A 26,261-nucleotide genomic window follows, 5' to 3' on the forward strand; every position below is an offset into this window, starting at 1 on the left:
TCAGAAGAAATTTAGAGTTCAGGTTTAGCAACTGCAGGCCAGCAAATGCTTTCTGAGTCCACTCCATCTAGAGAGACATTGACTGCACAGTAACAGTGCTAGAAGACTCTCCTGACAACTGGGTGGTGGCATAGAATTTCTTCACTAATCCACTGTGCCATTCATGGTGAAGTCATGTTCTGAAAATGAAAATCTGAAAAATTCAGACACTAAAGAATAGAAAGTATTCTTTTTCTGATACTTAAGTATAAAATCACAGTCCCTCAATTACTGATTACATAAAAACAAAACTGAAGTAATGTGGGCAAGAATACAGGGCATGTACCAACGGACATGCCAAACCGAAAAAGGCAAAGCCCATGAGGTCTCAACGCTACACAAAGAACTATAGGCAACTAGAAAACCTAGGAGCTGTAGAAATTGTTTCCCCGGGGAAGAGCATACCAATTTGTTGTCCAGTGCCAATCAGCAAAACAAAGCAAAACAAGACAAAACAAAACAGAACACACATAGGTAGCATTATATGTTCCCAACAGATTATATTTAGAAATGTATATGCATATGTGCATCCAATAACAATTAGTGAAAGAAAAGACCAAGAATTTGAAGGAGAGCAGGAAGGGGTGTATGGGATGGCTTGGAAGGAGGAAAAAGAAGAAAAATTGTTGTAATTATGTTGTAATCTCAAAACTAAAATTTAAAAAGTATAGAGAGTAAAGTACAGTCATTATACTAACATCCCACATCCTTAATAGTACAATTGTAGACTCGCGAGCATCCTTCTCCTACTGGTTTTCTATAGTCTCTCAAAGACGAGGAATCTATCTATTGGGGATACCTTCTTAACCACTTCATTATAAGAGCTGGTTATGGCATAAAGTTAGCCCTTCATGCTTACCTGTTCCTATTATGGTTTCTCTTTTAAAATGTCCCAAAGAGAAATAAAGAATTGATGGATTTGATGCAACTGGAAAACAATGGATGAATTATTTGGTCATTGCACTTTCTTTTTTATTTTTATTTTTAGCTTTATAAATAATACCATTCAAAATTTCCACCTCTTCCCCTCCTCCCATTTCCCTCCCACTCTCCCATTCACCCTCCCTCTCTCCTCCAGTTCTAAGAGAGGGCGGGGTACCCTGCCCTGTGGGAAGGCCAAGGCCCTCCCCGCTCCATCCAGGCCTAGGAAGGTGTGCATCCAAACAGACTAGGATCCCAAAAAGCCAGTACATGCAGTAGAATCAAATCCCAGTGCCATTATCATTGGCTTCTCAGTCAGCCCTCATTGTCAGCCACATTCAGAGAATCTGTTTTGATCACATGCTCCTTCAGTCCCAGTCCAGCTGGCCTTGGTGAGCTCCCTTAGATCAGTCCCACCATCTCAGTGGGTGGATGAACCCCTCGCGGTCCTGACTTCCTTTCTCATCTTCTCCCTCTTTCTGCTCTTCAACTGGACCTTGGGAGCTCAGTCCAGTGCTCCAATATGAATCTCTGTCTCTATCTCCATCCATCGCTGGACGAAGGTTCTATGGTGATATTCAAGATATTAATCAGTTTGGCTATGGGACAAGGCCAGGTCAGGCACCCCCTCCTCTACTGCCCAAGGACCTAGCTGGGGATATCCCCTTGGACATCTGGGACTGGGAACCCTTCTAGAGCCAAGTATCCTGCCAACCCTAAAATGGCTCCCTTAATTAAGATATCTTCTTCCCTGCTCCCATATCTGCCCTTCCTCCATCTCAATCATCCCACTCTCCCAAGCTCTCCCCAATTCTCCCCTTCCCCCTTCTTTCTCCCCCTCTCCCCTTCCCCTCACCCTGTCCCAACCACCATGCTCCCAACTTTTGCCTGTGGCAAAGCTGATGCAGTGGAAAGATGGTTAGGCTATTGGGACATCCTCCTTGTGGATGAGGTGATTCAGATGTTTTGTGATAGAACTATTTCTCAGGAGAAAGGGCTGCTGCAGAGTGAAGCTGCTCTGCCCAGAGCTATGGCCCCATCCATAAGGACTCTCCGGGGGCAATGCAGTGACTCCTGAAACTCACCAGTGAGAAGAGACTGTGAGTCTCCTGGGGAGAGTAAAATGGAAATGACTCAGAACACAGAAGAATTTTAGTATAATATGCTTAGGGCTTATTGTTTTCCAGAAAAGAAGAAAGTGCAGATGTTCTTTAGGAGTAGTAATGTGTGTGTTTGTGTGTGTGTGTGTGTGTGCATCTGTGATACTGGGATATTGCCTTAAAGGACATGGTCCTCTCTCCTGAGACACAATCTTCTTGACATCAGGCATGATGTTTTATCATAACAAAAGCTTTTCAAAACAATGTAGAGATGAGGATGGAGATTGTCTGTGTCCCCTGTATGCAGTAAGGAAAGGATGAAGAGAAAGTCAGGATTGGCTAATCAGAAGCGGAAACTACTTAATTATCTCTTCAAGTACTGTGATTTGAGGTAGGTAACAGTCAATTTATCAAGACTAGGCCTGTGGAGGGTGAATTAAAGTATATAAAAGGATATCTGATACTCAAAACATTTTCCGTTCTTTTATTCTAATTACTTACTGTCTTTTTCTGTTAAGACTTTTATAGTTTGTGCAGACTTGAGCATCCACCTCAGAAAACAGCTTTCTATTGCTATTAACCACTTGTTTCCTGGTAAATTAGAATTCATTTGTCACTGTGATACTCATGTTATATGGTACGTTGTAATCTAATCAAGCGATCCCACTCTTTCTTCTAGGTTGACCTAAAGTGTCACTCAGCTGCATAAATGGTCCTTGGTGAGTGAATGTGGTAAAACCGGGAAAATGGGAGTAAGCATCCTAATTATCTTTTCCTGCTCAATCTCCAGAAATTCTCTCATTTCCTGACAGTTTCTACATGCAGACACTGCACTGTTTCAGAAACAGTATCTTACAGTGTGTCATAACTTACAAGATCAGACAAGGAACCGAACCCACCAATGAACTTTCCTAACCTTCTGACACCAGGGGAAAAATGATGTTTTTCACCTGTATCACTCACAAAACAGAACAACGTATAGTGAGCTTGACTTGGGGCTCTGAGATGTGTAATGTATCATGCAAAAACCAAGACTGTAAGGTATCAAATCCTTTCATCTCATGCACCATCTCTTGCATATAGCTGGTTGCCAAGTGAACCTCCAGACCTTACCAGTTCTTAGGACACACATTATAACACTGAAGGCCTATGTATAAAATAGAGCTGATTATTGGTATAAAACCACTTAAAATAGCTTAACTAGAAAGATGGGGAAGATTACATCATGTAGTGTTTACAAGGATCCAACGATTTCAAAATTAAGGTCAAGAAAATGTAACAGGTGAGAGGCAGATAGGATATTTATGTCAGAGTATTCCGACCCTTCTTTCTTTCTCAAGAATCTTGATACTCCTTCTGAGTAAATAATTTTCTCTCGCCAGGCGGTGGTGGCCCACGCCTTTAATCCCAGCACTTGGGAGGCCGAGGCAGGCGGATCTTTGTGAGTTCGAGACCAGCCTGGTCTACAAGAGCTAGTTCCAGGACAGGCTCCAAAACCACAGAGAAACCCTGTCTCAAAAAACCAAAAAAAATAAATAAATAAATAAATAAAATAATAATTTTCTCTCCACAGATTGAGATGAAAATATATCATTCTGGTTGCATTTCCTAAACTGAGTTCCTGAAAATTTAATTGAGATTCAAGACCACACTCTTTATATGGAGAACTCGTTATACAAATATAGAAACTACTACTAAGTGCAGGGTATTTAAGAAAATATTTCAAATTTAAAACATAGCTCTTTCTGGGTTGGCTTTTTGGATTATTTTTCTTTGTTCAGTCACATGTGGATTTTGTCAATATAAAATACATGAGAAATATAGATATTTGAATTTAATATAGTACACAGGAAAGTTAATACTTTGAAGTAAGTATAAAATACATCACCACAGAATACTCAGTGTTTTGGCTATTTTTACAAGAGCTGAATTCCCTGAGAGTCCAAGTAATTCCAGACTTCCTGCTTTGTGCTCATCAGAACTTTAAGTCAGCCCACGTGTTCTCTACCCTTAAGTTTTTAGAACTTCTGCATGCACGGGTAAATATCTATCTAATAGATACAATAATGCATTATACACATTTATATCCTCTCAGGAAAGAAGATGCAGGCACCATTTTTTTTTTGATTTTTTGAGTCAGGGTTTCTCCGTAGCTTTTGGTTCCTGTCCTGGAACTAGCTCTTGTAGACCAGGCTGGCTTCGAACTCGCAGAGATCCGCCTGCCGGCGGTGGTGGTGCATGCCTTTAATCCCAGCACCATTTTTATATGTGTATGCAGGTTTTAATTAATCTTGCTTTTCCATTATTCACAAAATAAAAAATATAATTTAGAGAGCAATTAATGAATAGGAGCAAAGATTATTGATTGTGGTGTGAGTTTTCCCAAAATACAGTGTACACAAAGGTAAATATAGTATGGCTGTGTGTAGACATATACCATGTTTATATCCTGTGTGGCTAGTAAGCATTCAGCACCTGACCACTTTAAAAGTGATTTTAGGGAAGTAACCTAGTTCTCACTGAAGCAGTCTCATGGGGGAATAGATTTCTTTCTCAGCCCCTTTTAATAAGGGGTCAAATTAAGAAACAGAGTTTAAACAAACAGTGTTATCTGCATTGTTGTCTATACTAAGATTTTAACTGATACACAGTCTTCCCAGAGTGAACCCTTATTCCACTCTATGTACACATGCGTGTGTATCTGCATGGTTATACAGGCATACAAGTATATGTGACATGTATGTATATACATGCCTTATATGTTTAAATTAACATTGCTAATACTATTATTTAAAATAATTCGGGAACTCTAAAGCTCACATTTGGTTTGTGGATCAACCATGATGTGATCTACTCACATATAACATAGCATGACCTGGTGATATTTGGTTTATCAAGTGAATAGAGGGAGGACCAATTGGTTGAAACTATCTCCTATTCTGCTCTTGTTGAAAAAAAAACATGGTGTATTCAGATTTTTGGCAGAAAAAAAAACAAATTCCATATACCACACAAAATAGCAAGGGTCATCTCATTTGAAAGGAAAAAATACCAGACCGAGAGATAAATGAGTAGGCTGAATGTGAAATATTTGAGGAACATGAGGTTGAACTCCAGAGGATATAATGGGGAGTAACAGGCAGAATATCTAAGGAGGCAGAATAAGGTAAACACTGAAACTTCTCATTACGTGAGAATTTATGGATTGTTAAAGATGGCAAATGTAATGATAGAAAGTGAAGTCCGTACACAGTCTCTGTATAAGGCTGTACTCAGAAGGAAACGAGAAGCAATCACCACCACAGCGGTAGATGCTATTTTAGCAGTTTTAGTGAGAAAAGCATGGAGTGTGACTGCTATGTGGAAGAGTTGTGTGATTTACAGAAAAAAAGACAACGTTGTGCTGGAAGTGAAGAGTTTAACAGATAGATAAACAATGAAGCAAGGACATAGAAGCCTCCCAGTGAGAAAATGAACAAAGAGAAAATGAAGTGTAAAAATACTACACGTGCAAAATGCAAGCAGTTTGATAGGATTGTAATGTGAGGTCCATTGAGTGAAAGGTTAAAGAGAAATTTCTGTCATGTGGGGCACGATGACTTACTGTGGGAATCCCACCATTCAAGACACTGAGGCAGGGAAATTGGGAATTTGATGCCAACCTTAACTACATACCAAGACCACATCTCTTTTACTCTTTTTCTTTATTTAAATCAATGCCCTGATTCATAGAATCTTATGAATAATAATAAGAAAATAGAAATTTAATGTTCAGACCATAATACTCTCACTAAGAAAGCACGCTCTATTAAAAGATGGGAACTATTAAGATATGGAAAATGCTGGGTGGTGGTGGAATATGCTCTTAATCTCAGCACTTAGAAAGAGAGGCAGACTGATCTCTGTGAGTTCATGGCCAGCCTGCTCTCCAAGATGTTATTTGATTTTATTTTACCTTCACATAATTATGAGTCATGCTTGAGGAAATGATATTTTAAGGCATGTATATGAATATTAGCTATAGAAATCACAGAATACTCTGGCGCTAATACACTCTGAGATGGTTGGGGAGAAGGTATCCATGACAATAGGAAAGCATAGATATGAATTGGTGGGAGAGCAGATTTTCGGGGAGATGTTGATAACTCGTCAATGAAAAGCATGCAAAAAGAATTGAGCAACAATTGATGCTTTCCTTTTCTTTTATTTGGCTGATATCTTACTCCACAAGTGAGGCTGAATTCAAACCAATGGTAAGCTTTCTGCCTCAGCTTCATCAGGGCTGGAAAGACAAGTATACGGCACAAGTCCTAAAGCCTGGGTCACTCAGTATAATGTTTAGTACACGTTGGAAAAATCACCTGATGTGAAAGGGTTAGATATGAAACTCTTTGAGGATAAATACTTGTTTGTAAACACTAATTTTATGACTGAAGCTAAAGATTCTGTCTCTGACTTAACTGAGGATCTTAAGTATTAAATTGAATAATTTCCCTCATCTGCAAGAATCCTTCTGATGACTTGCTCTTCTCTCTTCCAGGAGATGAGTGTCAATTGCTCCCTGTGGCAGGAGAACAGCTTGTCTGTCAAACGCTTTGCATTTGCCAAGTTCTCTGAGGTCCCTGGAGAGTGCTTCCTCCTGTTCACCCTCATCCTCCTCATGTTCTTGGTATCACTGACAGGCAATGCACTCATAGCCCTTGCCATTGTTACCAGTCCAGCCCTGCACACACCCATGTACTTTTTCCTGGCCAACTTGTCTCTCCTGGAGATTGGCTACACTTGCTCTGTCATACCCAAGATGCTGCAGAGTCTTGTGAGTGAGTCCCGAGGGATCTCTCGGGAGGGTTGTGCCACACAGATGTTTTTCTTTACATTTTTTGGAATAACTGAGTGCTGTCTACTGGCAGCCATGGCTTTTGACCGCTACATGGCCATCTGCTCCCCACTCCACTATACAACCCGAATGAGTCGTGGGGTATGTGCCCATTTGGCAATGGTCTCATGGGGAATGGGATGCATAGTAGGGTTGGGACAGACCAATTTTATTTTTTCTTTGGACTTCTGTGGACCCTGTGAGATAGACCACTTCTTCTGTGACCTTCCACCCCTCCTGGCACTTGCCTGTGGAGATACATCCCAAAACGAGGCTGCTGTCTTTGTGGCAGCAGTACTATGCATATCCAGCCCATTTTTACTGATCATTTCTTCCTATGTCCGGATTCTGATTGCAGTGCTGCTGATGCCTTCACCTGAGGGACGCCATAAAGCTCTCTCTACCTGCTCTTCCCACCTACTTGTAGTCACACTCTTCTATGGCTCAGGATCTATTACCTACTTGAGGCCCCAGGCTAGTCACTCACCAGGAATGGATAAACTCTTGGCCCTCTTCTATACAGCGGTGACATCCATGCTGAACCCCATCATCTATAGTTTACGGAACAGGGAAGTCAAGGCAGCACTGAGGAGAACTCTGGGCCTGAGAAAAGTTCTGAGCAGGAATAGGTAACAGAACCACACAGAATTATTCACTAATAAGAATGCACATACAACCAGAATAAGTAAACAAACATAGGTTCATTTTTCTGTCTGCTTTATTGATTTGGGATGTCATTCTAAATAATGTAAATATGTATTGTTTTTACTGATTGATGAATAAAGCTGTTTTGGCCTATGGCAGGGCAGAATGTAGCTAGGCAGGAAATCCAAACAGGAAAGAAAAAGGTGAAATCGGAGACGCTGAGGGAGAAAGATGCCAGAGCACTCCCAGTAAGCCCCAGCCACATGGTAATACACAGAATAGTAAAAACTGGTTAATTTAATTGTGGGAACTCATCAGTAATATGCCCGAGACATTGGCAAAACAATTATAAGTAATATTAAGCCTCTGCAAGCTCATTTGGGAACTGGCAAGCAGTAGAGTAACCTCCAGTTCCAACTTATATTGAGTATCTTTGTAATTTTGAAGGTATCTCTGCATTCAGGGCTATGTTCTAATTACTAATTCTGAAATGATTTCAAATACTAAGGGATACAACTAAAGAGACCAATACAGTAGAGAGCATTCTATTATGTTTTAGTTCAGGATGAAAATCTAAATTTCTATATCTCAGAAGTTATGCAAATTCTAGTCCCTGATGCCCCCAAGACTTCTGCTTCCTATCCAAATATATCACGCACAAATCTTTATTCCAAAGTAACTATATAATGGTCTTTTATCAGTTCATGTCTTTATTTTATAGTGTCACATGCTAAAAGTCTTTGAATTCTTTTGTAAATTGTAATTAACTAAAACAGTGTAAATATTACAATATACTGAAATGTTAATTTGAAACTATTTGCTTTAAAATATTAAAGAAAACATTTTCAAGTATTTCCATGAAAGCTTTTTAATGCTAAATGGTCAATATTTTGGAACTTACAGGTCATTCAGGCCAGGGCAGCTGAATGTCTTTACCTCTCCCTCCATTCTTCCCAGTCCCATCTCCAGTCTCATCCCCAGCTCTGCAGCAGAACACCCACTATAGTAGCCCCCTGCTCTCTGAAACCCTACCCAACAGACCATGTAGACCTTCTCCTACAATATTTCTTCATACTGATATCCCAGTACGTAACATCTGCAGGCATTCCCTGGGGTGAGCAGGCCCCGCAGGCTATGGAAACAGGTAGACTAATTGCAGATCTTAGTCTCTCCCTTCTCTATTTCAAATCCAACTGCTTTTGACACCTCCAGCTCTATAACAGATGACTTGTATCAGCCTCATCTCCATCTCTGTTCCCAACTTCACGGCAACACACAGGTATTCACCTCCGACCTTTCTTCCCCCACACATCACTTATCCTGGATGCCAAAGCCAGCAGGCATACTCCAATAACCCACAGGCTACTTCTGCCAGGGGAAAAAGTATTCTAACTGTGGATAGTCAAGGCTTCTCCTCTCCAGCGAATTCAAACTCCCAGTCTCTCTGCATCTTTACAGCAGATCACCTGATAAGGCCTCCACCTCCTCTCTGCCCCCATCTCTAGTGGATCATACAGAGCTTCTTCTCAAGACTTCTTCCAGACACAACTTCTGCTGGCTTTCTCTGGTAACCTGCCAGTCACGTCTGACTGAGAAGCAAGTAGGCCAGTGAGGAAGGTAAGTAAGCTTCAGATTTTCTCTCACTCTCCTCTCCTCCATATTCAATTACCTGTCTCATCTCCAGATCTGTAGCAGACTATCTGTTGTGACCTCTTCTCATTCCCTGCCCCTGTTCCTAGAGGACTGAGTAGATCCTGGTAGAGCATACAACTTTCCTCCTTCTTGTGGGACATGGACCTTCCCTGTTCCTCCCTCCTAACACATCCACATTCGTGAATGTCGGTTCCCAAAACTTAGAAACACATTTTACCTGGAATACCCAATGGCCACAATTATCAGCATCCCAGAAGAATTTCTTACCAGGCAACACACAGCCACCATACTTTCCTCAGAATCAGAGAGTGCAATGGAAACCAAGGAACAAAATATCCACCCAACAAAAACAATACTATATATTATAATCTTCCCAAATCTAGACCTGAGTGTAAAATACAATCAATAAAAGGACAATATGTCTCCCAATAGAGACAATCCTACAAGTTGTGAGGAAACCTCACAAGAGTTGGGTCAGGGTTTTGTTCGTGTCTTTGCAGGAAAACAGAAAATACCCATCTTTAAGTAGCCTAGAGACACTGGGCATCTATATGCCTAAAGAAGAAAAAACAGCCATCTAGAAAGAATCACCAAGCAATGAGAAATCTGACTTATGATACAATATCCTCCACAGGGTAAAATCTCAGTACTTAAACATACATATCTCCTCACTTCTCAGTATAAAGATAGCCCTGACTCACTTAAAAATCAAAGCTGGCTTTAGAGCTGAATGGTTGCTCTCCTTCTCTAAATTCAAGCGAGTTGTTAAAAGAAAAATTTAGAATTTCTGTCTCATATCAAGAGTCACCTTGAATGAAGATAAAATCTAGGGACAAAGGTTATTAAAACTCTGCTTTCAAAAATTTTACTTCTCTGCATACCTATTTTTGTCTCTATGGTACCTTTCTTTGAATGCATGTCTATATAAATTCAAACTTTCCATTTTGATATGAACAATGTTTAAGTTTTCTATAATGAACAATAAATTTGTCTTAATGGTGATTTTTATATACAAAACGAAATGGATAAATTATAATTTTTATAAAATACGATATTACCATGCTAAGAGGCTTTAAAGGAAATGAAGATTGATGACAGTTGGAGCACAAATTATTTCAATACTTTTGTAACCTGGTTGGCAATCTTTATTAAAATGAATATACTCTAACATTTAGATAAGAAATTACATTCCTAGATTTAGCAAAATATAAAAATTATTCATTTGTTCACTGAAAGATATATATGAGAAAGTTCTTTCCACATCATGTGCCCCTAAATATAACCAAAAGTATAATTGCTGTTGTACATCTTCTTTTCATAGGTGGAATGATACGTGAAAAGCATAAATGTTAGACAACAGAAATTAGTCACAAATAATATTAATTGCATGTTGCTTATTACCCTAATTTCAAAAGCAGGCAATCGCAAGGCATAGTTCATTAGTATCTGAGAGCATCCTCACTGGAAAGAGTCTCAAGGAACACTGAGGTCAGTCACAGCAGCTAGGAGGCATCTTCAAAATTGAATGTAACTTTAAATATAAAGTGTCTTCAGTGTGTATTACACAAAAGGAATAGATAATTTTTAAGAAAGTGAGATCAGCCCAGTAGAAGAATCACATAGAATTTAATAGCTTTGTAATATTTTATGCTGCTATTTCTTATATTTCTCCCATGGCCAAAATTCTAATTTACTTGAATTCTGCTTAATTGCAACAGAGGGACTGACTCCCTAAGGTCAGAATTTCTAACACATTTGGTTCTAATGTCATTAGTCTACAAGGGTTAAAAGGCAGATTATAGGCAAACGTGACTTACAAAATAAGCAGAGTCAGATTTGTGGTGAGGGTTAGATACACCTAAGGTTCAGAGCTGCAAGGAACTACAGAAGTGAAAGGTGAAGCCAGCCTAAGAAGTGAGGTACCCAGAAGCCCGAGACACATCTTCCATTAGTATGAGCAGTCAGTATTCTAAAAACGGTAACTTTACTTTTATTTCTTATATTTTTCAAAGTATTGCTTTGTGAACTGTAATGATAGTAAAAGCATTTGTTTCACTTAGTAAGAGGCTATAAGCAATGCAGGAGAGAGGCACAACAGGGATTGGGAATTAAAATTACTACTGTCAAAAAAAACTAATTTACAATAAATTAAACCAAAGTCATCTTAAACTTGAACATCTTGGGTGATATTAAGATTGGATTGATTATTAGCTTCATCCATCAGGATAGCCAAGTGAATGGCACGAGAAGCTGTGCCAGGTAGTTATGCTAAAGCATGAACTGACATTGTCCTCAAAACCAAAGGAGATTTCATAAGAAACCAATTTATAGGTTTGAGAAATGATTTAAATAATCAAGAAACTGGATTCCTCTTTACCACATAGTCATAATCCTATATGTATTTGCTATAATCTGCAAAGAATGGCCACTGGGGATTAGGGAGTCTACATTTTTTATTTGCACTGCTTACCCACAATGAACCTTGCAAATGCTCAATGAGTTTATTATCACTCTAGTTAGCCTGCAAAAAGAAAAACAATGAAAAGACAGGTTACTAGGAGCCTTCTACCCATGGCAATCTGATCATGCACCTTACACATAAAGTCCTTTTTCTGCTTAAAACTGAAAGGCTACATTTTTTATGAATGTAAGCATGAGAACATTTTTGAATAATTGATTGATATCAATTATTTGTTTAAAATAGCTATAAATATTATTTTCTAAGTAAACCTCTAAACATATCTACTCTGTCTTATAAACTTTCTCAGAATAATTAAGGCCATTTGGAAAATTTTCTCAGGAAACACCACTGAATTTAGAAAAATTTTAAATTTCTTTTTGCTGTGTCTTCCTTAAAATTAGTAATGAATCTTATACTTTAAAAATGTAGAAGTCATGCTGTTCAAGAATGAAATGCCACCATGAGTGAAATCCGATTTTATGGTTTGCTCCACTTTAAATACCATTTCCAGATGTTCTCTATAGTCAAAATGCCATCCATGAAGGCTAAAAGTCTTACACCTTTCTTTTCATGAAATATTAACTCTCATGTTTATCTCAGTTAAATACAAAATGAATGCTTATTAGTACATGCAAGAGAATGATCTGTTTATTACTGTGATCTGGTAACTCAAATTATTCTTAGAATGTTTATCTCCTCAATTTATCAAATAGTTCTGCTTATCTCCATTATGTAATTCATGAACCACAAGGAAACTGGTGACCAAAACATTCTTTACCATTGTGGGATAGTAATCAATCTGAAAATTTTCAGTTCCATCTCTACTCTCTTACATCCAATCACTGAATTTCTATGACATCTTCCCTAGCCAGTTATTCCACTATAAGGCTATAAAGTGACTGAGATGAAATGCATGGATGTTTTCTCTATTCCAAGCAACAGCTCCTGATGTCTTTATTGAGGGTTCTGACAGGAAATAATTGAAACCATAGTGTCAAGTATGACAAATATCAGTAAGAGGAACTACAATGTTCCTTGGAGGGGAACTATATTTAGCCACATCTATTGTAATTGGTTATTAGAAAACAAAACACAATCACTAAATGAAATATGGAAAAGAGGAATACAATTGTAAAATAAAATTGCTAATTCTATGAAAGGCAAAAACACATTTTTTATTTTTTTCATGATTTCCATTGCATATATCTCAAAAAAGTGAGAAAATATTTCACCTTTTATATTGTGTTCGCTTCATATAATGAGTTATTCTGAGATAACTACTTTTGTTGGCTGGACAAACAGCATGTAAGATCTGACAGAACCAGAGCTGAACAAAAGTTCCTGGGATGCTGGAGAGGTGGAGAAGGAATTGCAGAGATAATGAGCAAAGAATAAGACATTTCAGTGAGACAAGAGAGGTAAGAACAAGAAATCTATTATACAAAAGGGTGACTATAGAAAAGATACCTTCTATTATTGAGAAATGCTAACAGAGTTGAGGTAAAGTGTTTTCAACAATAATTATTAGGATTTAATATCACATGAATAAGTCACTATATTTAGTCATAGTGTACCCTTTTCTCAAATTATTTATAGACAGCATGTACAACTTTGTCAAAAATAAGATGGTGATAAAAACAAATTCATGTAAAACTGTCAAAAATTCTACAGTAAGTGAAGGAATAGAATTATACATATCTTTATTTTGGGATTAAAACTATTCTTAAATTACATTAAACACTATCTCTAAAGTGGTTACAAAACCTTTTTACCAAGAGTCACTTTATTTGTGAAAATGTTTGGTATCTTAACAACAATATTACATTTATATAACCTTGTACTTCAACTGTGTAATTTGTTCTCATTTAAACCAAGTGTTTATTTTACACAAAGGAGCATGAAACAAACAAAGTACACATACGTGCAATCAATTTGCATATGTACATAGTCATATTTTTGGTGGCTGTCACAACACAAACAAGTACCAGAGAATTTTTAAAAATATTCTTCACAACTTTTCCCATTCTGCTGCATAAAGCTGAATATATAAACATGCATTCTAGCTTCAGGAAGATTTTATGAATACAATGCAAAATTTTAAGAAATCATGTGAGAATTTTCCTCATGTAGGAAGTATGACTAAATTGGAAAGAATGAGATCATCTCTGGAAACTGATTTTAAAGTTTGTGTTATTTGACTGTGTGTGTGTGTTTCTTTTTCCTTTTTTTTTTTTTGTTTGTTTTTGAGACAGGTTTCTTTGTAGCTTTGGAGCCTGTTCTGGAATTCACTCTTGTAGAACAGAATGGCCTTGAACTCACGGAGATCTGCCTGCCTCTGTCTTCCAAGTGAAGTGCTGGAATTAAAGGCATACACCACCACTGCCCCACTGTGTGTATGTTTCTTTACATAAATAAAAAAGGACACATTTTATACCATCAGTCTCAGTGATGTTAACTCCTAATTATTCTGTGGCTAAACATCTTTGTGTATTAATTCTACATGCACATTATCCTGGGTCCTAGAGGTTTTATCTTTGTTGTCTTAATTATATTAAGCAGAAAGAGGATTCTACAAAAAGAAAAGAGGAAAAGGAAGTATATTTCTCACCACCAACTGATACTGCTTTTCAAGGGTAGCAATTTCAAACTTCTATTATACAAAAGTATTAAGAACCTGCAGGAATGTGCCTTACTCTCTCTGAGGCTTGAATGGGGTTGGGGGAAAGGTGGAGGGGATGGGAGGAGAGGAGGGAGGGGGAACTGGTATTGGTACATAAAATGAAAAAAAAAGGATAGTTTGTTCTCTTTTAAAAAATAAATAAAAGAACCTACAGGAAAGCAAGTTCAATTGAGAAAAATTATGTTCAAAAATGTTTTGAGTAAATTACAAACTTAATGAAGCTTCAGTGAGATTTTCATTTTCTTCTGTCTTAATAGATACAACACCTGATAACAAGTATCTTATGGTACATCTTTATTATATTTGCCTTTTATTTCTTTATTTTTGTTTTGTATTTTCTTCTGTCTTAATAGATACAACACCTGATAACAAGTATCTTATAGTACATCTTTATTATATTTGCCTTTTATTTCTTTATTTTTGTTTTGTATTTGGATAGCTTGTGGGAGCAATGGAGAGAGACAGAGCCTCACTCTGCAATCTATGCTGGCCTTTCTTTCACATAAATCCTCTTGCTTCAGCCTTTCAAGTGTTGGGGTTACCAGTGTGAGTCACCATGCCTGGTTCTAATTTGACTTTCTAAAACTCTTTACTTGTAAAAATGTGGGTAAAAGAACAGATGACAGTCTATACATGCACAGCTGTTAATACTATTTTTCTTATTGAGGAAATAAAATGAAGTTATTCATGATTTTCTTCCAGCATCCCCTATCCAGTTTCTTTACTACATGAAACATTAAGGATAACAGGACGGCAAAGCTCTATTATTGATATTTTTCAGTAAATGGGATTCCAGCAATGAGAAGGCTCAATAGCACCCCTCATCACACCAGCGGCTTTGTTCTGGTGGGCTTTTTGGAATGGCCCCGTCTGGAGATGGCTCTCCGTGTAGTCGTCTCCATCTTCTATATATTAACCCTCTTTGGTAATTCAGCTATTATCCTTTTGTCTCGCCTTGATCCTAAACTCCATACCCCCATGTATTTCTTCCTGGCCAACCTTTCCTTTTTAGATCTCTGCTATACAACTTCTACTGTCCCCCAGATGCTGATAAATATACAGAGCCATAAGAGAAGCATCAGCTATGTGGGCTGCATAGCACAGCTGTTCATCTTCCTTGGCCTGGGGTCTACAGAATGTGTCCTTCTCTCCATCATGGCTTTTGATCGCTATGTGGCCATCTGCCAGCCTCTGCGTTACACGGTTGTCATGCACTCTAAGCTGTGTCAACAGTTGGCAGCAGTAGCCTGGATAACTGGTTTCAGCAACTCCTTGGTGCAGACAGTTCTGACTTCTTTGTTGCCTCGTTGTGGGAAATACCAGATAGAGAATTTCTTCTGTGAGGTACCTGCCATGCTTCAGTTATCATGCGTTGACACCTGGGTCAATGAGGTAGAGATGTATGCTGCCGTGGTTGTCATAAAAGTTATCCCACTTGGGTTAATTCTTTTCTCTTACATCAATATTGTCAGAGCAGTCATAAGGATACAGTCTTCTGAAGGTCGGAAGAAGGCTTTTCACACTTGTGGGTCCCATCTTCTGGTGGTCATAATGTTCTATGGCTCTGCCATCAGTGGATATGCATACATGGCACCTAAGAGCAGCTCAGCTAAACTGAAAGGCAAGCTTTTGGCACTCTTCTATGGACTCATGACCCCAATGCTTAACCCTCTTATCTATACCTTGAGGAACAAGGATGTCAAGGCAGCAATGAAGAAGATACTTGGAAGAGAACAAGAGCAAGGATGGAATTTAGCTTAGGTGAAAGCAGGTCCTATTGACATCCAGTCTTTGGTTCCAGAGCAGACTTGCTAACAGCCATTATTCTCCTAGTCAGAAAAAGTATCCTGATTGTGACTACTTGTTATTGCTTATATGAAATAGTCAAATAGTTCAACAAAAGCAAAAAATGATTAAAGAAATATTAAGTTTTATTAGAAATGTTGTGCGGAAAATGAATAGGGGTAGCAACTTTTTAAAAGTGTAAAAACACATCTACTTGAACTTTAGTCATTTTGTGCCATACACAACCAAAATGAAATATAATTTCTACCTTCAATATCTTGCATGTTATAAAGATAAAGTTTTATATCTAATCTTCCTTTAATCAGTATTTTGAGTTACCTTCCTGATAAATGAGTGGCTGTGGTAATGGTCTGCACTGCTGTGGCAGACAGTAATGTGAAAAGGGCCCCATAAAATCCTTCTGACTGTGTTACTTTCTCAGTCTTCCTCACAATGTATTTTTATCTCATATTGCATTGTGTAATAGATTTGTTTCCATTGTGATTTCTCTGCATGTAAGGAACAGAGCATAACAGATTTTTTAATAAATGAATTATCTATCATGCTAGGGAATTACCATTACACTATTTGTTATTCAATAATATCACGGTTTTTATTAACTTAAGTCATTATCTTGTTTCCAGTTTTTGAAGGAAAGATTTCATTTATTTTATGATGAACTTTTGAAAATTTTTATTATTATTTTTCATATAATATATTTTGACCATATTCTTTGCCTTCCCCCAACTCCTTTATCATCTCTAACTCCCTACCCACCCAACTTCATGGGTTTTTTTTCCTCTCAAAAAGAAGAAGAAAAGTGAAGCAACAAAAAACAAAAAGAATGAAAATCAAAACAGATAAATCTAAAAGAAAAAGTAAGACAAAAACAAAACAAAACAAAAAGTACACACACACACACACACCAACAGTATGGAGTTTGTCTTGTGTTAAGTAACTTCTCCTAAGCATGAAGCCTGCCATACTCCTCTTCTCAGTGCTGGATTTTTTCTAGTTTGAACTTGTGACAGTCTTGTGCACGTTGTCATAGTCTCTGGCAGTCCTTCCTATTTGTAGCCCCTTAATTTTCTTCAGTTGTCTTATTGTTCTAGGTAAGACTTCAAGTCCCATATTGGATAGGTATGGAAATAGTAAACAATCTTGTCTTGTTTCAGAGGAAATGTTTTGAGTTTCTCTCCATTTAGGTTGATGCTGGCTATGGGCTTACTATAAATTGTCTTTATTGTATTGAAGCATATCCCTTGTATCCCTAAGCTCTCCAGGACTTTTACCAAGAAAGGATGTTGAATTTTGGCAAATGTCTTTTAGTCTGTTTATGTGGTGGATTATGTCTATTGATTTTTTTTTTTTTGGTTTTTCAAGACAGGGTTTCTCTGTGGCTTTGGAGCCTGTCCTGGCACTAGCTCTGTAGACCAGGCTGGCCTCGAACTCACAGAGACCCGCTTGTCTCTGCCTCCCAAGTGCTGGGATTAAAGGCGTGCGCTACCATCGCCCGGCTATGTCTATTGATTCATGCATGCTGAATCATGCTTGCATCACTGGGATGAAGCCAACTTGATTATATTGGATAAGCCTTTAATATGTTTTTTATTTTTCTCAGATCTCTCATGGTGTTGATGGCTATGCTGATTGATTATAGCTTTGCCAGTTTAAGAGCAGCAAGCATACCAGCTCCTCCTACAAGGCTTCAGCTGTCTTCTCAGTTCTCTTCATTAGTAAAAATCAGGCTGCTGGCCTCAATGGAGAGCTACCTCTAGGTCTCTAGCTGACAAAGGCACAGTTTACCTTGCTACCAGACTCTAAAAAAAGAATAATCTCACAAAACAGGTTGCAAAGTAACTTTTTTTGCTATTTCTTTGTGAGATATTTTGTTCATAGATTTGTTGTCTATTTATAGCTGTGGCAATGAGAACATTTTCTGTAGATTTAAATGCAGTATTTGCTGCATAAGAGTTTTCTTGCTTTTCCCCCCACTTACGCCCTCTTTTTTATTACTCTTTAAGCTATTCCCAAATAACTCTTTTTGCAGATCATTTGTAGTGTCCATGATCTGATGTTACTACTCATGAGAAAACATACTCTCACAGAGAATAGTACAGTTGATGGTAAAAGAATGATCCACTGTCGACACTAGCACCGTCAACAGGATCTAGCATCCACCTGCAAACTATAGTGGCACAAGAGCAGCGCAAATGTTATGAGAGTAACCAACCACTTTTTAAAATTGGATTATGGAATCACACCTAAAGGAACATAGAAATAAAATGACTCCCAATGGCAAATATAAAAAAAGAAAATTCCACCCACCAAGTGCCGGTCTTCTACAGAAATTTTTATGTAGTCTGTCAACAGGCAATTTTGTGAGATTGTCTCTATGTAAATTTGACTATTAAAACAAAGAATGAATGATATCACCCTAAGGCCTCCTGGTGTGTGTGTGTGGTTGGGGGGGATGGAGCAAGGTCCCTCCCTTGTCTGTGCAGAAGTCACACTGCTGAGGTGTTTTGGGAAGGAATTCCATTTTGAAGGGAAAAGTCATGGCTTCACAAGGTTTTTACAGATATGACGGTGATTTTTCTGAAAGACAAGTGTTAAATCGGGTTGCTCCATGTGGACATGGATGTATACACTTCCCGAGGATCTGCCTGTTGGTCTGTCGTCTGTACATTCACTGTATATTGTGGGCTCCAACAGACAATTCCAGCTCTAGGGAATCCAATAGCGTTCTTACTTCTTTGGTATCTGAATGCTTTGTGCACAAAGACACATACATGCATTAATAAAGTATGATAAGTATTTTAAATGGTTTTATCAAAAACTAGAGAAAGTCATAAGCAAAGCCACTGAAAATGTCAAGTATTTGTGACTGAGCCCTCCATTTTGGTCCGCTGATCTATCATGCTTTCTGAATGCTGAATACTTCACACTGGCTCGATTCCTACATCTTTGTAGTAATTTTAATCAGAAATGAAAGTGTTGTAATTTTATTTGAAAACTGTTTATCTATTGAGATCTTGGTCCATTACCTTCCCTTTGATTTTACTTAATAATGTTGGCTGTGTAGCAACGTCTGGCTTCTTGGAATCAGATAGAAGCAGTGAAGAGTGGGTAAACTCTATTGTAAATGTAATAAAAATTCCCACTAGTTAGCAATCTAACTTTAAACAGGACAGTTCCACAAAAAATTACTTGAAGCAATTTCAGTAATCAAGCTTAATTTTTAATGTTATTAATGGGTTGTTTAATTTGATATTTGAGTGTTAATAAGACAAATTAAAGATAATTGGTGTAACTTTTAAATTTAGATTTAATGGCTTTAAGAAACACATTTTCTTCTTATTTTGCCCATTTTGAAATTTTGTAAGTTCTTTTACCTCTGCTTAGACTAGTTAAAGACATCCAAAAGAACATGCACTTCACATTATTTAAACATTTAAAGAATTTTACAAACTAACTAGAGAAGGCTAAATCTGAGAACCGAGGAATTCATAATCACTTTTTAGTTCCGCAAATTTCTTGTCTAGTTTTGCCTGGAAGGGACTGGATTTCTAAGATCATGTTATTTTAAAAAAATCACCTAATATTCTGAATACAGAAATCACAGTTCAGAAATCACCATTCAATGTACATACCTTGATATGTAAAATTAAAATTTTTGTGAAAATCTCATTTAGCAAACATACAGGATGTAAAAAAAAAAAAACTCCACTAGGAGACCCAGTGGAGCAGACCAGGGAGGAAAAACAAAAAAACAAAAAAACAAAAAAAACACAGGTGTATGGCTTAGACTAGGGCATTACCAGGAGACCTTGGTCCAAGGATATAGAAACTATGTCTCACAGGGTTCACATGAACACGCTAATAAAGAATGCCTCAAAGACTTTTAGCTAGCATTAAACACACTTTAGACAAAAGAGATTGATCAATAGAAATCTTTACTTTAATAATATAGAGCCAGAATTGTTAATAAAAAAGTCACTATAAAAAGAGAAAAATGATTGCAGGAGTCTTGACAACAGCAACTGTTTTCAGTTTATTAGATAATGTGATTATCAACATAGGACATCTCTGGGTACAATAACTAGGGGAGTGGTTTTATCGCTGGTAGCTCTCCAGAGAGGCCTGCGAGTTTGGTTTTGGATAATCTGTGTCAGGGTGACCCTGGGTAATGCCTCCGGATAAGCACCTCCATATCACTGAAAACAGATCCATATCTCTACTTCGCAAGAATTTTCTCTCTGGGGCTGTTATCTTTTCTCACTAGCCTTTTCAAAGCCCCCTTCACATCTTTGTTTCTTAAAGTGTAAATGAGGGGGTTTAGAGTAGGAATAACCACAGTGTACAAAAGGGTGATGAATTTCCCCTGACTATGTGCATACGAGCTATTAGGCTGGATATACACAGCAGTGATTGTGCCATAAAATAGCACTACTACCAGCAGGTGCGATCCACAGGTTCCAAGAGCTTTACCCCAGGTTAGAGCTGACTTTAACCTCATCAGTACTTGGGCAATGTACCCATATGATACCAAGATGAGTGCCAGGGGAAGGAGGAGCAGCACCAAGGAAGCCATGAATAGCTGCACTTCGTTGGCATGAATGTCTACACAGGCCAACTTGATCATGGCAGGAACTTCACAGATGAAGTGATAAATCCTGTGGTTCCCACAGCGAGGCAGGCGGAGGGTGATGGTGCCTTGAATCAGCGTGTTGCCCACTCCACTCAGCCATGCTATTCCTGCAAGAGCCTGGCAGAGCCGTGGGTGCATAACTGTGGCATAATGGAGAGGCCGGCAAACAGCAGCATAGCGATCAAATGCCATAACTGCGAGGAGGACACACTCAGTGGACCCCAGAGCCAGAGACACGTAGAGTTGAATAGCACAACCTGTGGGAGTAATTGTCTTGGCTGGACCATGAAGGTTCCACAGCAGCTGAGGAACAATGCTGGTGGAAAAGCAGATATCAACAAAAGAGAGGTTGGTAAGGAAGTAGTACATGGGTGTTTGGAGCACGGAATCCAAACAGGAGACAAGGATGATGGCTGTGTTGCCTACCAGTGTCAGGAGGTAGGAGATTAGCACCACCACAAAGAGGATCTTTTCAAGTTGTGGCTGATCAGAGAAGCCCACCAGGATGAAATCGCCACCTGAGCTCTCGTTAGCTGTCATCACTCTACCCATACAGAGGAGGGCGACAAGTACAGAAGCGCATGTTAGATAAAACGGAAATGGAAAGGGATCAGAAATCCGCTAGAGGAACATGGATCCTAAAGATGGAAGATAGGATATGTTCTATATAGGAGACAGGTAGGAAAATAGGAAGATGAGGGAGGGGGGGAGAGAGATTCATGTTTCAATGGAAAGTCAAAGAATAAAGAGTTTACTGAGAATGAGAACTGTGAAAGGCACAGAGGTACACAAAGAACCACAAACAACTAAGGAATAAGAGTGGGAGAAACAGTCTTACCCAGGGAAAAGGGCACCAATTCATTAACCAATCCCAAGTGGTCAGCTCTGAAAACACATACAAGTAACATTTTACAGTCTGAGTGGGACATATGCATATATAGATATTCCTAAATGCATGTGTGCACATAACAATTATTGGAAAGGGCCATAAGTTTGAAAGAGAGCAAGGAGAGGGTTTGGGGGAAGAAAAACGAAGGGAGAAATGACATAATTATCAATCTCAAAAGTAAAAGAAAAATGCTTTAAAAAGTTCAGAGCTAAAAAAACAGACATTGTGAAAATTACTCAACAATCGATTGCTCAGTTTTTCCAAATTGTCTCATTTATTCTTTTAAGAAATTTACCCCTTTTTCTTCAAAAGCACTTATAAGATTACCCACGAAAGGTAGAAAGAGAGTTGTCAAATATATAAACAGGTTTTTGGTAGGTATCCCATTGTGGCAGTAGGAAAAGTAACAAAGATGCATTTGGGAAGAAAAAGTAAAAGGAAATGATACTGCACACCTCTACCTGAAATGCGTATTTGTAAAATGCCAAGAACAAACTATACAACCATGTGACTTAATTGTTCGTTAGACATAATGCATGGGTTAGTTGTCTGCCAGTATTTTTCTTATAATATGAAAGCAGGCAGTCTTGAGTAGTTTAGCAGTCAATATAGAATGCTCTTGTTAGTTTTGAATAATTTTAGAGCCTTGAAAAGTAATTTTAGACCTGTGAGTTTTATTTTTATGTTACGGTAACTAAGACTTAATTAGCCACATTTGAACTTGTGTTTTATAAACTATTTTCCTAGTTATTGTAACTTCATAGTATAAAACAATAGAGAATATAAGCTCAATTGATTTATTGCTTTATTTAGATTTCTAAAACATTTCTTTGTGTATATACATTGTACACAGTACTGTGCTACATAATGTCATTTTCATATACGTGTATATTGTATATTTAGAGAAACCCCTTAATTTCCCATTTCATTTAGTTTTATCAAAGACTTTATATGAATATATTAGATAGAAAGCGTTCTAGGTGATCACTCATCTTTTGACTGTAATGCTTCACTATCATATGTCCATAAAAATAACATAAAAGAGGATATTACTTAAAGTTATTATAAAAATGCCAATTTCCCATGCTATCATTTAATCAAGTTCTGCACAAGTTCACCTTCCTTTCTCTTTTCAGAATGATACCTAATATAACAATGTTACTTCTCACTTAATCAAGTTTTAATTCCTTTATTCATTCAGTATCTCCTAAGATTACTTTAGTCATGGTTATCAACTTCTACCTACCTGTAAGGGTCAATTTCCTGGGCATCCTTTTTGAAATCCTGAGGGGTTTTCTTTATAACCATGCAAATTTACACATGTGTCTATTTCAAAGAGCAGGGGGAAGGGAATGCTAAATGTGCAGAAATCCTTCTTTTAAATATCTTTTTAATATCTAAAACAAACAAATATTTTTAAACAATAGGATAGACGTTAACACACTTTTAGTAAGTTGCTGTCTTAACCATCTCATTAAATTGTTACTCTCCCATTTTTCCTCTCTTAACTAAGGAATGTTGTTTAAAAAATCAATCAAATAAAGGGTGTGATAAAATAGTATGTTTCTTAAATTATCTAATTCAAATTTAACATATATGTTTATATTCATTTATCTGTTATTATTCATATTTAATGAAAAAGGTAAGTATTTTTCCCTAACTGTATGCACTTCACATTGTTCATTCAAGGTACTTGACTGTCCTTAGGAATTGTGTGAAACAATATTTTTGAAACCGTATTTTAACATTATAATGTTATAAGATAAGTTTTTCCAGAAATGTTAGTGTTTTTGTAAAGGTAGCTGCTATATATTGTATTTTCAAGCTTCTTTACTGATATAGCCATGATTTCTTAATGGACTGATGTAACTCAATCTTGTTGAGGAAATAGAAGACATGAACATCTTAATTTACTTATGTTTTAAATGCAAGAATTTAATATAAAAGCAATGCTTTTAATTCTCTATAATTTTTCAGAAAATACAGTGATTCATAATCAAGGAAACACGAATAGTTGCCATGTATACACACGAAAACAGAGAGGCATAGACTCTCTCCTCAGCAGTACATGTATGTCCAACACTAATGCCATGTTATGAAGGAGTTCATATTTTAAAGAATCTAAGTCATAAGGAAATTCTGTCAAATGGAGAAATGATCTTTCTTTGTTACGTTATCTTTGCTTTTTCTATTTCTGAGCATATGTTCTACAAACTTAAGGTAACTGTAAAATATAAATTATTTAAGTTTATAGTGAAATTTAATTTACTGTGTTATTAAAATTTTTTAAACTGCTTAGAATTCCAAAATACATATAAATAATTAGCTAAGTCACTTAAAGAAAACTGACTTGGCAGTTGATGAAAATATTACTCTCTTAGCTACAGTTTGTATAATGGTGAGATGAAGAAATGAAGAATAGGTGGTTATTGTCTCCTCACCTCTGAAAGTTTTGTCCCCTCATCCTTTCAATTACATTCATAAGCTGAAAAGATGTTGCTTTTCATAAACACAAGACTCTGAAAATGAATCTTTGAATCCAAGCCCAAATATCAGATGAGTGCTTTGGCCAGAGCCAGGGGATATTGAAGTGTATCACTGCAGCAGGAAATGATGCCAGCCCACACTGGGATCTGGGGATCCCTATATTCCTCAAAGGGCAATTATCATCTGACACAAGAGTGACCAAGAACAAAATCTTCTGGGATACTGTTTTGTAGTCACTGTTTCTTCACAGGTAGGTCTTTAATATGAGATGTTTCCAGGCTGTCAAGTCACATGCTGGACTTAGATTGTGAAGAAAGTGAGAATAAATTTCTTACTCTGAGCAAGTCTCAAGATTAGATAACTAATTCTCATGGAATCATCTCCCTTATTGACATGATTAGTAGTCTCTGTATAATCAGAACATAAAGCTTTGAATAGAGGTGAATATATGACATGGCAACCATTGTCCTAGGAATGAATTTTAATATGTGAATTCAGTTGAGGAGAAACAAGAGTAGTTATTTTGACAGTTTTATCCATATTCTTCAATTTTTAGAAAAGGTTCTGTGGTCAATAAGTTTGAAAGGTCTCACATATAAACTTCTTAAAAACTCACGAAGTTCATTGGAACTTCAAATACATAAAGCAAAGCACATGCAATATAGTTGCTTGAGCTTACTTTGTTCCAAATCATTTGCCTACAACCATTTCATTGAGTGATCTTGAGTAATACATCTTAGGAACTTATATAAAACAGATAGTAAGACAAGTGTAGAGAGACGTCATCACAGAAACATGCATTTAAAAATGGAGAGGGTACCGTCTTATTGATATCAGTCATAAATCAATGCTAATAAGCAAAGGTCTCATGAAGAACATAGACACAAACACAGATAATCCTTCTTTGTGATAACTTTCAGAAGATCCTAAAAAATAATGCTTAATTCATTTGATGTCATATCGAAAAACAAACTGAAAACAGGCATATACATTGGGGAAGGGATATATAAGTTATGACCATTCCATGCACAAAAGTATCTGTCATGTTGAGATAGGTTTAAGGAATATACCTCTCTCTATGCCTCTAGAGCAGAAATAAGACATCATCAGATCATTGTTTGATAGAGTCTAAGTTGGCAGTAAGATTTTAATGCAAACTTTCTTTTAAATAAGCTATTAAGCATTGGGAAATTTTGACTCATTAATTAATTCATACTAGATAAGCTCCTGGTGCCCTGGGTTTTTTGAGTGAAAAACTATGGTGGCTAGTTTTATGTCAATTTGACACAAGCTACAGTTATGAAGAAGGAACCTCAGTAGAGAAAACTGTACCCACCATGTTAGCCTGCAAAAAGCAAAACACAAAACAAAACAAAACAAATCAAAAACCCTGTTGTTCATTTTCTTGTTTAGTAATTAAGGTAGGAGGATCTAGGATATTGTGGGTGGTGTCACCCCTTGACTGGTGGTGCTCTAAGAAAACAGGCTGAGCATATAATAATCAAACAAGCTAGTAAGAAGCACTTTTCTATGACCCCTGTATCAATTTTTGCTTCCAGGTTTCTGCTCAGAATTCCTTCCCTGACTTCCCTGGATGATGGGTTGACTAAAAATTGTAAGTTTAAATATTTCCCCCCTTTCCCAAGTTGATTATAGACACGATGTTTGATCTCAGCGATAGAAACACTACAACAAACAAAGGATAAAAGCCTGGAAGCCAACTAGAGGGCCAGCATGTCAAATCTGACTGCTAAAAACACTGATGCCTTGAGAGAATCACACAAAAACTACATCTGCTTACTGCTGAAGTATAATGTCAGCTCCAGAAGGTACTATTATAGCCATGACTGCATCAGACAATTTGAGCCATCCTTGCCATCACAAACCCTGATGAATTTCAGATACTACTCATTCTTAGATAGTCTCAACTCAGGCATTGGCAGGAGCATTTCTCTGCAAGTCCAATATCAGGGCCATGATTGATTCAAAATCAGTTCTTCCTATTCAAGGTTCATCTCAGAATTTTCTCTCAAAACTTTTTTGTTGTATTGCAAAGACTCTGTAAGTTGTGTGT

At 37.4% G+C, this 26,261-nt stretch overlaps 3 protein-coding genes across 4 annotated transcripts; 2 read left to right on the forward strand and 1 right to left on the reverse strand.

The window, feature by feature from the left end:
• Positions 1-6,603: 6,603 nt before the first annotated feature.
• Positions 6,604-7,569, forward strand: LOC142853576 (olfactory receptor 10C1-like). Of its 2 annotated transcripts, XM_075978736.1 has the most exons (2): positions 6,604-6,935; positions 7,368-7,569. In XM_075978736.1, exons 1-2 carry the CDS (start codon positions 6,604-6,606, stop codon positions 7,567-7,569), a joined length of 534 nt encoding a protein of 177 aa, XP_075834851.1. The 2 variants fall into 2 exon arrangements, with proteins under 2 accessions (XP_075834851.1, XP_075834850.1); XM_075978735.1 differs by having other exon boundaries at positions 6,604-7,569.
• Positions 7,570-15,173: 7,604 nt separating this feature from the next.
• LOC142853554 (olfactory receptor 2B6-like) lies at positions 15,174-16,136 on the forward strand. Its single transcript, XM_075978714.1, has one exon. The coding sequence runs from the start codon at positions 15,174-15,176 to the stop codon at positions 16,134-16,136; it is 963 nt and encodes a 320-aa protein (XP_075834829.1).
• A 4,261-nt stretch (positions 16,137-20,397) lies between these two features.
• LOC142853577 (olfactory receptor 2G3-like) lies at positions 20,398-21,351 on the reverse strand. The gene has a single exon (XM_075978737.1). It carries the CDS (start codon positions 21,349-21,351, stop codon positions 20,398-20,400), a length of 954 nt encoding a protein of 317 aa, XP_075834852.1.
• Positions 21,352-26,261: the final 4,910 nt, after the last annotated feature.

This window comes from Microtus pennsylvanicus, chromosome 7, assembly GCF_037038515.1.
Source record: "Microtus pennsylvanicus isolate mMicPen1 chromosome 7, mMicPen1.hap1, whole genome shotgun sequence".
Taxonomy (NCBI): Eukaryota; Metazoa; Chordata; class Mammalia; order Rodentia; family Cricetidae; genus Microtus; species Microtus pennsylvanicus.

Bases quoted from the DNA above. Each gene is read 5' to 3' on its own strand.
- LOC142853576 (XM_075978735.1), top strand. From the start codon at position 6,604: ATGAGTGTCAATTGCTCCCTGTGGCAGGAGAACAGCTTGTCTGTCAAA.
- LOC142853554 (XM_075978714.1), top strand. From the start codon at position 15,174: ATGAGAAGGCTCAATAGCACCCCTCATCACACCAGCGGCTTTGTTCTG.
- LOC142853577 (XM_075978737.1), bottom strand. From the start codon at position 21,351: ATGACAGCTAACGAGAGCTCAGGTGGCGATTTCATCCTGGTGGGCTTC.